This window comes from Pecten maximus, chromosome 2 (genome assembly GCF_902652985.1).
Source record: "Pecten maximus chromosome 2, xPecMax1.1, whole genome shotgun sequence".
Classification (NCBI taxonomy): Eukaryota; Metazoa; Mollusca; class Bivalvia; order Pectinida; family Pectinidae; genus Pecten; species Pecten maximus.
The window spans coordinates 10,939,514-10,954,529 of NC_047016.1; the positions used below are offsets into that span (position 1 = coordinate 10,939,514).

General features: G+C 35.6%; 2 protein-coding genes and 1 long non-coding RNA gene across 3 annotated transcripts; all 3 read left to right on the forward strand.

Moving 5' to 3' along the window:
* The first annotated feature begins 829 nt into the window (after positions 1-829).
* On the forward strand, positions 830-7,865 carry LOC117317354. Its single transcript, XM_033872152.1, has 3 exons — positions 830-1,164; positions 3,532-3,681; positions 5,771-7,865. Exons 1-3 carry the CDS (start codon positions 951-953, stop codon positions 5,980-5,982), a joined length of 576 nt encoding a protein of 191 aa, XP_033728043.1. The 5' UTR covers positions 830-950; the 3' UTR covers positions 5,983-7,865.
* Positions 7,866-8,634: 769 nt separating this feature from the next.
* LOC117317361 lies at positions 8,635-12,632 on the forward strand. The gene is made up of 2 exons (XR_004530185.1): positions 8,635-9,099; positions 12,565-12,632. It is a non-coding gene; the product is annotated as an uncharacterized LOC117317361 (long non-coding RNA).
* A 919-nt stretch (positions 12,633-13,551) lies between these two features.
* LOC117340987 (putative nuclease HARBI1) lies at positions 13,552-14,043 on the forward strand. Its single transcript, XM_033902783.1, has one exon. It carries the CDS (start codon positions 13,552-13,554, stop codon positions 14,041-14,043), a length of 492 nt encoding a protein of 163 aa, XP_033758674.1.
* The last annotated feature ends 973 nt before the right edge of the window (positions 14,044-15,016 follow it).

Genomic DNA, 15,016 nt, shown 5'->3' on the forward strand with positions numbered 1-15,016 from the left:
CTATTGCAACAGGGACGAACAATATTACAACAGGGACGTATAATACAACAGGGCCGAACAATATTACAACAGGGACGAACATTATTACAACAGGGACGTATACTACATTGTATTACAACAGGGACGTTTAATACAACAGGGCCGAACAACAGGGGGATAAAGAAGTCGGTTAATTATCTTCCTTTTAGGGAAAAGACTCTTAGGAAAGAGTGTTTAACATTTATTTACAATGTATGTATTTTTTTTGGGGGGGGGGGGGGGGGGGGGGGGCTATATCAGAGACATATGTCTCTGCCTATGTATAACATAGTCAACATGTACAATTAATTAAAAAGATAAGAAAAAGAGAACGGTCGTCGTTTGTTTTATTATGGAGGCTGGTGAACTTGTCTGGATTTGGAAGAGGAGATGCACGTCTTTCACTCTCTAGTAACTGTACCAAATCACAGAGTCGTATAAAGTTGAGTACCAATATAAGATTGGGTGTTCTCCACTAAATGTAGGTAAATGAATGTACATTACATCGTAACGGTATCACTGACACGTTACGATTCCATTCAATATTTCTACATTCCTCCAGGGACACATGCACGTCCCTTCTGTTTGTTTTAAGTGATAGGGTGCGGTGTTTGCGTCTCAACAAAGGTATTTACAACAAGCATACACATAGTTTTCCATTATCGCCCGCAAGTCATATAGGAGTGTCCAGTTATTTTTAAAACACTGTTATATGTTTTGTACCTACAAGTCCGAGAGGAAAAGGGCGGATGTTACCAAATACTATCATTCATGCCAAACGATAAAGCCCGAGGCGCTTTCTCGATAGGATTAAAGATAGTCACGCGTGAGTGACTACACAGGTAAATGTGTCCTCTGATTCACACCTGTGCCTCATCTCTATATGCTGATGTCTCCGGTATAACTTAGTCATTACACTACAGCAAACCAAGATGGCCTCCTTTAAGAAGTTTTCTGCGCTCGCTCTGATTGCCATAGCCCTGTTGATTGTTGGCGGAATCCTCCATATCATCGCCCTGGCCACGCCTTACTGGCATTTCACCTACGAGGCCACCTTCGGCAGGGTGGGGCACTATGGACTGTGGGTGGGGTGTAAATACTTCCTTACCGCCGTCTCGTGTTCCAGCGAATATATCAATCCACCAGGTACTGTATGTATTATAAATATGTATAACGCATTGTCATCTTGACTGACCAAATCAGGAGCCCTCTCTCCATGTCTGTGAGTTCTCTAAGTATAATTATGTGGTTATTATATTATGCTGTCATTACACGTGTTTCGGTATATATTGTTTACAATCGAATCAAAAATAGATATGAGAGACTTATATACATGTAATTAATAAGTAAATGTGATTCACACTTACATTAATTGTTCTAAGCATAGTGTATCGTAGTACCCTTTATATAGTAACCGTAACTACTAACAAATGATATTAACTTGAAGTTAGTGCCTGGTAAAATATCTACAGTTATGTTTAAGTATATCAGACCTGTCGTGTCTGTATTGTTCCAGCTGGCTATCTCTAACAATTTATTCCAACTCTCAGAACTCTAAAGAAACTTCAGTGCCTAGTGATCGAGTGTTATTATATATAATATAAGGCTGCATGTCTAACAGTCTACCTAGATCTGTAACCGACAACTTGAAATTGATATCCTCATTATACATGTAGAAAGTTCAAACAAGGGATTTAACTGAATAATTTAACATAAAATAAATCAAAAGCCTATGGTGAAATGCATCACGAACAATCACGTGTCCACAACCGTATGTCTGACAGTGAGTGTTGGATCCAAACTGTCAAACATGTCGGAGTTACTGAGCTCCCTCCTTTTATATGGAATTAATGTGATTAATATCGATATTTTATAATGAGATAATTACAACTTCTGTTTTTATTCACCAATTCGTATTCTATGTCGTATATAGATATACTGTGATAGTGCATAAATAACGACGGTATGTTCGTTGGATGCGTATTACTAGAAATAGATAATTGTCAAGTAGTAATAACGACAGTACAGACATAGTAGTATATGTAGTATATATATACACTGTGTTAGTGTATATCCTATTGTAGTATATATAGATACACTGTGTTAGTGTATATCCTATTGTAGTATATAGATACACTGTGTTAGTGTAGATCCTATTGTAGTATATATAGATACACTGTGTTAGTGTATATCCTGTTGTAGTCACAGGGGCTTGGCACGATTTTCCAAATGATAGTCTATATATATATGTATATAGTATCAAGATACTATATACATATATATATGGACTATCATTTGGAAAATCGTGCCAAGCCCCTGTGGTTGTAGTATATATATACACTGTGTTAGTGTATATCCTATTGTAGTATATAGATACACTGTGTTAGTGTATATCCTATTGTAGTATATATAGATACAATGTGTTAGTGTATATCCTATTGTAGTATATAGATACACTGTGTTAGTGTATATCCTATTGTAGTATATATAGATACACTGTGTTAGTGTATATCCTGTTGTAGTCACAGGGGCTTGGCACGATTTTCCAAATGATAGTCTATATATATATGTATATAGTATCAAGATACTATATACATATATATATGGACTATCATTTGGAAAATCGTGCCAAGCCCCTGTGGTTGTAGTATATATATACACTGTGTTAGTGTATATCCTATTGTAGTATATAGATACACTGTGTTAGTGTATATCCTATTGTAGTATATATAGATACAATGTGTTAGTGTATATCCTATTGTAGTATATAGATACACTGTGTTAGTGTATATCCTATTGTAGTATATATATATACACTGTGTTAGTGTATATCCTATTGTAGTATATAGATACACTGTGTTAGTGTATATTCTATTGTAGTATATAGATACACTGTGTTAGTGTATATTCTATTGTAGTATATAGATACAATGTGTTAGTGTATATCATATTGTAGTATATAGATACACTGTGTTAGTGTATATCCTATTGCAGTATATATATACACTGTGTTATTGTATATTCTATTGTAGTATATAGATACACTGTGTTAGTGTATATCCTATTGTAGTATATATATACACTGTGTTAGTGTATATCCTATTGTAGTATATATATACACTGTGTTGGTGTATATCCTATTGTAGTATATAGATACACTGTGTTAGTGTATACCCTATTGTAGTATATAGATACACGGTGTTAGTGTATATCCTATTGTAGTACATATGTATATAGATACACTGTGTAAGTGCACTAGCGGAGATCCAGTGTATCATATATACTTTCTGAAAATCTGAAATGATTAATGATTACAGACACAACTGATTAGCTGATTCCCCGTCTTCCGTGTCTACGAGTAACTATTTTCAACTTAAGTTCTAATATTCTCTTATCATTCTATTTTCAGATCATTTCTGTCATTATTATGTCTTATTGTTTGTTTACTACCCGAGTTTGTACGTCATTGGTAGTTAAGTCGCTGAACATCCTCTGTCTGTTTCTGTTTTGTAGCCTGGCTGGAGGGTGTACGTGCTATGGACGTGCTCGGCATGTTACTAGGAACAACATCACTAGTTCTCATGGGATTGTACACATTTGCACCAAGTGGAAAGTGGACCACAACGTACAAAGTGTCGTCTGTCGTCACAACTCTCGTGGCTGGTAAGTAAATCACGTGCGATACAACGCGTTCCCCATGACTGGCGAGTCTGTCACGTGCAACATGTAACATCTCGGTCCGCGTGATTGGTTATGTGCACACCTCGGTCCTCTTGGCTGGTGAGTCAGTCACGTGCGACATGTGCACACCTCGGTCCTCTTGGCTGGTGAGTCAGTCACGTGCGACATGTGCACACCTCGGTCCTCTTGGCTGGTGAGTCAGTCACGTGCGACATGTGCACACCTCGGTCCTCTTGGCTGGTGAGTCAGTCACGTGCGACATGTGCACACCTCGGTTCTCTTGGCTGGTGAGTCAGTCACGTGCGATATGTGCACACCTCTGTCCTCTTGGCTGGTGAGTCAATCACAGGCGACATGTACACACCTTGGTCCTCTCTCTTTGATAATCAAACCTGTCTTTAATTTTTCACGCGATACATTTTTATTTCTTCGTGTTTGCACAGTAAATATCATTTACTTATGATTTTGGATTGGCTAGTACTGTGTGTAGTACCAAAACCTTCCACCATTTCCGATGTTTCGCCATGCTCCTGATGTCATTACACGTACATACGAATCACAAGTTATTTAAACTTACCTACACCGTGATCCTGTACGTCTATTGTATTTAGAAATACACATCCACGAGCTCGATTCCTCTGATGGCGGTATTGTATCATTAATTAGCCAGTATAATGTTCATTTTGTATTTTACCACTCAAACCACCACACTAGCTGTTATTTCGTAACACAAACCTGTATGTGCACGGAATCGCCTACAGTCGAGTCATCGCTGGTACAGACAGGACAATGCCCATTAAACTCCAATAAGCACGTCGTAAACTTTTCAATTTTCTTTAACGATCCTATTTGATTAATTCTCCATCAGCGTTTGAGGATTTTATTTCATTGTACCTGTCATACTCTCCGAAATGTTATCACAGCATTCTGTTTTCATTTCTATTACGATTATCAATGTTTGGCGCGATATATATGTCTGTCTTGTATATACATCACTCATCCGAACGAACCTACCGCAGTTAAAAGGATATACATATTGCTGTATCCTACTTCATTCTGTAAGAGGCGAATAACCCCGTTTGGGGATTATTTCTCAGACTCTGCCAAGAGCCGCCTACTGACGATTTCTCCCTGCATCAAAGCCTCTGATATATATGTTCCCTTGTAGATGGCGGTTTGTCCAGTGTTGTTTTTAGGGGACATCGGTATAACCTAATAAAAGTACTTATGTAGCCAACGAAAATGGGCCCCAACAGCTTTTCTTGTGTTTCCTACACTAAAGTTGCAATGAAAAGAACATTATTGAACTACCGTTCTGATCACCAAGTCTGGTGTTGATTCTTATATTTTTGTTTGATTATATCTTGCTTCTTTTTTTCTCTTGGTGTCCCCGTAACACCGTCCTCGTATGACCCTGGCTGTTGAGGTCTCCTTGACACCCGTCCTCGTATGACCCTGGCTGTTGATGTCACATTGATACATGTCCTCATATGACATGGCTGTTGGTGTTTCCTTGACACCCGTCCTCATATGACCTTGACTCTTGGTGTCTCCTGGACACTCGCCTTCATATGACCTTGGCTGTTGATGCCCCCTTGATATTTTTGATGACAATGATCCAGAAATATAATGCCAAAAAAATGTTACTTAACTGGAAACGCAAATTTGTCATCATGAATACTTTTTAGAGCTGTTTTATCTCATTGTTTTAAATAAATGCTATCAGGAGATGACATTCTACAATTTCATTGGGTTAAATATCCATATTAGACCCACGTTTAACCGTGCATATTATTCCATGTATTATCATGAACAACATTGTAATAATTGCCACAGAACTTCTCAAATCCATTTGCATGTACATCTTTAACCTATAAAAATTCCAACTTTTAAGGTTAGGCAATACTGTGAAATATTGTTTATTTTATTCATCTTAATTATACCATGTAAGTTTGTACCGAGCTTTATAATTGGTCAGTTGCATACTGATTTTTGTTTGGTATCTTGACCACTTCGTGAGTGTTAGGCGGTAAAAGTGCTATTATCTCTGCTTTTTTGTTGTTAATTTCAGGCTTATTTGTTCTCATCGGCGCTATAATATATGGAGTGAGTATTGTGAACGGGACAGATCTCATATCGGCCTTTCCTTACAACTCCGGTGGACTGTTCCTCAACGGCGTGTACACCCATGACCTATCCTGGTCCTTCGGGATCAGTATCACCGCCGCCATTTTGTGTGTTCTTAGTGGAATCGTCATGGGCTTCGCAGGCAAGCGTAACTGATGATTTGATTGGTAGAAATAGTGAATACTGTAATAGACAATAATTAAGTGGTGCTGTATTTACTGATGACAGTAAGCTATTTCGTGAAAGGATGATCAGTGGTAACAAATTGTCTTTATTGCGTGTGCTGTGAATAGAATATCAATATTTTAACTTATTTGTAAGCAGACACAGTTTTGGTTGTGTGATACACAGGACAGGAAGTGGAATTATGGATACACAGCCGTAATCAACACGTAATACAAAGATATACACGTAGGTAAAGAAGAGGCCATTGTCAGCTTTCATACGTATATTGTTGAACCTTTCGACATTCCAAAGAATCGTCTAAAAGCAAGACTGCACTGTGCTGGAGTGAAATGGTGTCCTCTGTTAGGTGCGAGTAATTGGTAGTATGTATGTTTAGTCTAGGAAACTGATCTTCACGTTTAACTTTGAGTTCAGGATTCAGTAGAATGCTGTTAATGTCTTCCCGACACTTGACAAAATACTCATTCATAGCAGTTTGTGGTGCAGAAACCTTTTCAGTGTGTCCGGTGTTGCGTTTTCATTCGTAACCGTTTAAAGCGCGATGTCCTAATGTTATGGACAAAGGTCACAATTAAAAGTGCCACACCGGCTGGCTTATGTAGAATCTTTTACTCCCCGTGATATATATGAGACAGAGGATCTACGAGAATCTCACCTCGGTAAAAGTGTGAATACACTACTTCGGGGAAAGATAATGGAGTCTTTCATTATACGATGACGTTGTCTTCGTTACATTGTTTGCATGTTAAATGTACTTTTGAGTTCGGGTTTACTTCCTTGTGTTTTGGATAGCGTTCGCTATTATAAGTATAATTTTGATTACACTTACTGTTTCTCGTGATATAACATTGGATTACGTCCATTTTTCTGTATTGAACTTATTTCGGAATCTATTAAGACTAATTTTTCTGTATTGAACTTATTTCGGAATCTATTAAGACTAGGCCATCTTAGTCATTATGTTCCGCCCGTCGTTGTGCGCCGTACGTAAACTTTTTACATTCAAAACGCTACTCCTCCTTAACGCCAAAGCGAATTTCAGCTAAATTTTGTGACCCCTTGGAATCGAGGGGCGTGTCCTTGCTGTAAGTCTTTGTCAGGTGACCGTTTAGGCCCATGGACCTCTTGTTTATCACAATTTTTAATTTTGCACCCAATTCGACATAAGGTTTTATGAATACTATTGGAGTCCTGACGCTGTATTTCTGTTTTCTAAACTCACTTGGTTAATAATAAAATTAAAAGGGAGGTCTTCACTTCAACTCCGAGTGTTGAAGTTTACCTTGTTTATCACGCCTTCCCTTTCACACTCCAGCATACAGTATCATGTATATCTTGTAATTAGACATTCACTAGTTACCAAATAAACATCTAGATATTACCCAAACCTGTTATAAATACAAAAGATATTCCAACCATGAGCTGATTTCTGACACCCTGTTTATTTGTTTTTGTTTTACTTATGATACCAGAATCTTAAATAACTTTCCCATCCCTCTATACATTTATAGTGTCCTTGACCCGCACATGGCTATTTATATCATTATTACTTTGCTTAAAATATCTGTATATATTGTAATCAAAATGATTTTATAAGAATTCTATAAGTGTTATATCTGGAAGTTACAGAATTATCAGGTGAACTTGTTTATAAACATTGAAACCATATATTTGTTACATGTCATTTCATTTTATTGTAAGGAAAGGAAAACACTGTTCGTCATTGTGGCATTATAGACCTCAGTGTTCGTCACTTCCGCTTTACAGTCAAGCGTTTTAGTGTTGCAATGATGATTATGTGCCAGTATTTATTTCTAAAGATGTGTTATTAAAATAAAGCATGTTTAAATATAGCCAAATGTTGTTGTTGTTTGTTTGGTTTTTTGTTTGTTGTTTTTTTGTCGATTTTGATCTGTTTCCACAACATTCCATTTTATCCACACGGAAGATGATGATATCCGGCTGTGTGAATTAGTACATGTATCTCGGTACTGAAATGGGTACATGTTAAAGCGGAGAAAATGAAACTGATTTGAGAAGGACGAGCTTTAAAATATCGTAGATGTATTACTGGGATACGAGGAAAGTCCGCTAAATAAAACAGAACAAAACAACTTGTTGATACACAGTGTCATTGATATCTTATAGTAAAGTAGGTTTCCTGCTCAAAGAGATCGACCATAGTTCCACTAAAAACAACAGAGAATCCAGACGTTATAACAAAACCGTAATTCTTACTAATAAATCGATGGCAGCAAAGAAATATCAATTTGCATTGATACCTTAAACTGTACACGGAGAATAAGACCAGGCCCCGGGATCATGAAGCAGACTTAAGTCTAAGACTAAACTTGGACTTAAGTCTTAAGATTTTACTTAGCTAAGACCGCAATCTTAAGTGGATCATGAAACGTGCTAAGCATAATCTTAGCTGAGACTAAACTTAAGTCGAAATCTATAGCAACGCGCGCGCTGATTCGCGTATTTGCGGTAATCCATTGGAACTCTTCAGCGCGGGAAACCATCTTCTGTCGTCTGCTGTCAATGTAAACAATGGAATCTGTCAACAGAGGGTGAAAGTCAAATTGGACCGGGGAGGAGGAGGTTATGCTCGTTGAAGAGGTTTCCAACAGCGAATCTCTGCTGTTTGGAAGGCACGATGGCGCCTCCAGGCCCCGGGATCATGAAGCAGACTTAAGTCTAAGACTAAACTTGGACTTAAGTCTTAAGATTTTACTTAGCTAAGACCGCAATCTTAAGTGGATCATGAAACGTGCTAAGCATAATCTTAGCTGAGACTAAACTTAAGTCGAAATCTATAGCAACGCGCGCGCTGATTCGCGTATTTGCGGTAATCCATTGGAACTCTTCAGCGCGGGAAACCATCTTCTGTCGTCTGCTGTCAATGTAAACAATGGAATCTGTCAACAGAGGGAGAAAGTCAAATTGGACCGGGGAGGAGGAGGTTATGCTCGTTGAAGAGGTTTCCAACAGCGAATCTCTGCTGTTTGGAAGGCACGATGGCGCCTCCAGGACACAGCAGACGAAGAGCAAAGTTTGGCAAGACATTGCCAATCGCCTGAATGCGTACGTATACAGTAGAGCTACCAAATTGTTGTGTGCTTGAAGTTTAATTGTTGTGATTCCTTAAAATAATGTTTATGCTGCTATATGTTAAACTGCATATTAGGTTGGGGACGCGTATCTGTCATGAATTCAGCGTGCCCTCAGTACTCTAGTCTAGAATGAATATCAATACCCTGACAACACTGCTCTCTGACGAAGATCTTCTGTCAGAAATCGTCCATCCATGTGTACTGTACTGGAAACCCTGTACTGTACACCTTCGAGAGTTTGAGGGATATTCACGTATCTAAGTAACTTATTTATACACATTTACCCGTCAAATTACTGTTGAAGTGCATGTAAAAAAATATTGACTTTTTAGAAGTTCTGACGTGATTATTTCTTAGATTATAGATGTTTATTATATTTGACTTTTATATAGATTCTACATATGTTTGACAAAAAAAAAATCGTTTTTTACTCAAATATTCAATAATTTCAAAATTCAATCCTCCTTAATTGTCAATTGATCTGATATTGATGAGCGGACATTTGTCTTCCATTGATGGCTCCAAATTATTTTATACAGGGAAAACACAATTTTACAGTTACGATAGCTTGTATGCCACACACTTGTCTTTGTAGCAATATTAATGATTGCAACTAGAATTAACTAGGGAGAAACACTGTTCAGGTTTTAGGAAATAACCTACATTATCTGTGTACATACAGCTGATATATGGGATTCATAATTAAAAGTATAATGTAAGCGACTAAAAATCAAAAAGTTACATTTACTGCACATGAAGATTGGTTTATTGTTTGCGCTGAAGCAATCCGCATAGCACTATTTCACAGTATTTGAACCATAGAAAATGAGAGATGTTGTAAACATTAAAAAAATCCTCTCATTTGGTTGTAACACTAACAGGTTGTCAATAATGACAAGAAAACCAGTCAGCAAATTGAGCAGTTTATTTATTAATTAATTTATAGATTTATGAATAGGCCTGCCTTGCAACAAACCTTATAAATACAAATATACAGTATCTAGACTCTTAAACTCAAGGGAAACATCTCTCATTCTTGCCAAATATCATTTTACCACTTTAACTCTTTCTTTTTTTAAATTGTTTTATTTTTCAAAGCTTTTAATACAGATACCATAAGACAGAACATAGAGGGACATACACACTTACCCATACACATTCCGATGTACACACACATAACTCGGGACATACATTTGTACATGTATACACACTTACCCAGACACATTCCCATGTACACACACATAACTCGTGACATACACACACACTTACCAACACATATTCCCATGCTTACAGATAAATACTCCCATGCTTTATAATTATCATCACATTCTGCTCACCATTAAACAGTACAAATTAAGAAGCACCTACATGTACATACATATATATAAAACAAAATAGACAAACAAAATGGAGACAAACAGACAGACAGATGAGAGAAAACTGAGACAGACAGGTAGAGAGGTTCCCATACACTTTTATTTACTGACAAGTTACTACTTACTAATGTTTAGAAAATATGAATACAAGTTATAATTTCTAATATGGTGTTGTGCCATTAAAATATAAAGCAATATACTGTATATATATAACACATACAGGTATATATAAAGAAAAACTACATGTTCAAGTGCCATATTAGTCATATTTCTAACAAAGGCATCCACTTTCTCCAATTACTTTCAAACTTCTTTTGAATGTTATCACTTTTACTTGAAATGATATACTTTGTACATTATAATGATCTTTAATAACATTAATTAGTGCATTTATATTAAGAGTTTTATGAAGATATCCTGTTTTATAAATATCATGTTTAATAATTATTAGTATTTTATTATTTATTGTGAAGAAGCTACTCCAAAAAGTAGAGAATCTTTATTCATTAGAAATGGGATGATAAACAAAATATCAAGCAGAGCTTAAAATCTTTCAAAAAGAGTTTGAACTTCAATACATTCCCATAAGCAATGTAGTTATTGTTTCCCTTTCCTATTACACAGTGAGCAAATTGGAGTAGGATGTAAATTAATTCTTAAAAGAAATGTATTGGTTACTAAAATGTGGTGTAGAATTCTCACTTGAATTTGAAGTTTTGTACTTTTTGTTACAATAAAAGGAATTTTAAAGGTTTTTTCCCCATTTCTTTTTGTCATACTCAAATTCCTCATTCCATTTTATTGTACCTGTTGGTGTGATTGCAGGAGTTATCAAGCAGTTATACAAATCTATAGAGCCTTTTTTTTTCTAAAAATTTTTTTTTCAAATTCAAGGTATTTAACTCTTCTTATACACTTTCACAAATATTACCATTTCAGTAAAACATCTGGCAGCTTTGTAGTTACATTGAAATGAATTTATAAAATCAAATTGGAAAAAACAACATTACTCGAAAATGATTCAATAATAATAACTTCATACAGCAATAGAATTATTTAAATGCAGAACAAATCAAGCAAATAAATACAATATAACAAGTTAGTTACAACATTTCCTAAAAACATGTTTAAATTGTTTAAAATAAAAAGTTCACTCTACCACATGATATTTATTCATTATAGATATATAGGTACTTTATTTTTTTCTGATTTCACAACAATTCTGTTATTACATATATATATTTGGTCTGAGAACAAACACAAACAGGAATATCAAATCTGAATATGTTGAGATTATATTTGTATTTATCCGGCAACTGTCGAAATACACTCACTATATTTATTGTTGCTGTGTACGGCAGTGACAGAAAGCATAAATACTATTTAAATAAATAAAAAATTCAAATGCACCAATTTAACACAGAAAATTTATTTCATATTTTTAACATTGAATTTCTGAAAGTTTAGTGTATAGGCATTTTGGAAGCTTCCCAGTCAATGATTAGACTTGTTTTTAATTCTAATCATCATCAGAAATATATGAATAAAGAAGATTAATATAAAATATCAATCCTATTAAAAGAAGACATACATGATTTAAATAAAACTGATTGTCACTGGCATAATTGTAAATAAAACATAAACAAATTGAAATCATTTGATTTGTCTGAAGCTTAGAGAAAGGTTTGAGAAGATATAAGATAGATGATAATATAGCAACAAGATTTTTTAATATGAAGTTTAATGGTATGTATATGTAACCCTGGTAAATACTAGCCGCAATATACCGCTCGGCTAGAGAGATCTTCTCTTTAGCTCGATCGGATGAGCGTAAGACTAGTAAGCCAGAGGTCCCGGGTTCGATCCCTAGCGGAGGCAGTGATTTAAATTCAATTAATCATGTGCTCTGTTACATATATCAAAATACAAATGTGTCTAAAAATACTTTTAAAAGCTGCTAGGTAATTTTTGTTTATTTATTTATCTCTTTGAGTATCTAAGTAAAAGCTCATGTAAAGATTTTCTTTCTACTACAAATGTTCTTCTTTTCCAAATTTCAGCAGAAACACATCACTGCAGAGAAAGGTGCCGGAAATTAAAAAGAAATACCAAAACATCAAGCAGAAAGGTATGATAGTGTTCATTGAACATTATGTTGTTGACATTAGATTTTTATTTATGAGATCAACATCATGTTTTAACATAGAACTTAGCATTTTTGAATTCTATAACATGAATGTAGTTATGAAAGCATCATAAACGGTGTATGAAACATAGTTATGTAAGATACCGGTATTTACATGTTACAAAAATCTTGTTTAATAGCACTGCATCACACTTCCTATTCTCCACAGATAAGATTTATCCTTAAATGCTTAATTGACTGTCTATGTTTTAGAATAATCTAAGATGTAGTCAAATTTTTCATTTGAATGTTTCCATCCATCCTTTTGTCTTTATATCAATTGTCCGAGCTCTATGTCCTACACTGCTTGTCACTGAAACCTCATACCTGGGCCATAAGTTCACCCAAGTCAGGTGGTGTGTCATTTGTGAAATGTAGGTCACTGTGATATACAATGCATTTTGACTTTTGACCTATATCTGTATTATCAAACAAATTTCCTGTCTGATCAGCTGCTTATCTTGTCATTGAAACTTCAAACTTGGTATCAATTTCATTGAACTCCTGATATACACTACCCCAGTAATTAAGATTAGGAAAATCTATGAATTAATTCACATTTTAACCCAGATGTTATATACGACAAATTACTTTGTATATGGCCTAAATGTAAACAGTACTGAGCCCAGTGACAGATGGGCAGGGCTGAAATGGGTCAGTTTGAGTAAACTACATCAGGCTCCGGGATCATGAAACAGACTTAAGTCTAAGTTTTGACTTAAGCTTAAGATTTTTGACTTAAGTCTGAAAACAGACTTAAATCGAGGTTCATGAAATAAAACTTAAGTCTTAAGTCTATTTTTCAGTCTTAAATCCTAAGACTGCTACAGGGCAGACTTAAGTCCGTTTTTTTGTCTTAAATATGGCGGACATAGTAAGATTAGTTGATCGTCTGCGACAACGAGAAGAAAGGAGAGCAGTTCGTCCGAGGACCTTTAGAGATCGGCTTAATCCTTTGGAGATGAGGACAGATGAGGAGTTGTACGCCAGGTACAGGTTCAGGAGACCCACCTTGCTATTTATTGTTCATTTGGTCGCCGATAGTATAACGCATCCAACGAGAAGATCCCAAAGTCTGCCTCCTCTCATACAGGTTCTCGTTTTTTTGAGATTTCTGGCGACAGGGGCATTTCACCAACTGATTGGCGACGCCATTCACATATCAAAGGCCACTGCTGGACGCTGCATCCGTCGTGTTGCGGACGTCCTCGTTAGATTGCGTGGGGATTTCATCAAATTCCCGACTGGGCAGGCGGCAGACAACACAAAACGTGCCTTTCACGCTATTGCAGGTGCGTATTTCCAATTAAAAGACATAAATGATATCGAATCTAGTACCACAGACAAGTTTTGAGCGTTCCACTTGATGTAAACAATGTGACTGCAGCGCCCCCATCGATAATTACGTCATATAGTACTATGTACCGTATCTAAACAAATAAACGCCCTCATTGTTATATATGTGTGTTATCAATCGTATGAGAAGGGTTTCCCTCTGTTATAAAAACATCGTTAACAACAAAAAATTGTCTAATCAGCTCTTTGCTGAAAGTCAACAATTGTGAAGCTTTGATCAATTAAAATTGCAGGTAGAAACAGTTCTAGATCAAATTATATGTTTGTTCTTATTTTTTTTTTTATTTCAAGATATTCATATGAAATGAAATATTGTTTTAATACTTATTAAGTGTACTATTTCAATTTCACAATTGTAATACTTCCATTTCATAGTGTACTTTGTCATTGTACAGTACATGTGCTTGTACATATCACTATGAATTTAAAAATAGTTAAAAAACAAAACAAAAAAGAAAAATTATTTGTTTAATATAGCTTTTATTTGGGAAACAACTTAGGATTCATAACAGTAATTAAAATATATATATATTGCACATGCATATGTACAGCTTCCTGTTTCAAGCAATTGATTGTCCTTGAAATAACATAAAAAGAAAATTTTGATCAAATGTCGTGATTCGAACCGAGCAAAATATCATTTGGGGCTTTCTGAAACTAGTTATATATGAATAAAAATTCAAGAACAAATGTGAAAATCTGCACAACTTAGGACCATGTGTAATGTGCATATTGAAATGAAATAATTCTATCTAACTGCTTCAATTTAAGAGGAGGCCCATGGGCCTCAACAGTCACCTGAGTTTAGAAATATTAAAGTTAATTTAATTTACCCTGCTGGCCCCGCCCATCAGCTCAGGGCCAACGTGTGCATACCATCGAGCTGTCATCCCATGCTGATAATGTTAACAAAGTTATTATGAATTTCAATAAAATCAAACAACTGATAGTCAAAAATTTGATTTCCCTAT

Bases quoted from the DNA above. Each gene is read 5' to 3' on its own strand.
- LOC117317354 (XM_033872152.1), top strand. From the start codon at position 951: ATGGCCTCCTTTAAGAAGTTTTCTGCGCTCGCTCTGATTGCCATAGCC. The intron at 1,165-3,531 runs GTACTGTATGTA...TCTGTTTTGTAG, and splicing joins CGAATATATCAATCCACCAG to CCTGGCTGGAGGGTGTACGT. The intron at 3,682-5,770 runs GTAAGTAAATCA...TGTTAATTTCAG, and splicing joins CGTCACAACTCTCGTGGCTG to GCTTATTTGTTCTCATCGGC.
- LOC117340987 (XM_033902783.1), top strand. From the start codon at position 13,552: ATGGCGGACATAGTAAGATTAGTTGATCGTCTGCGACAACGAGAAGAA.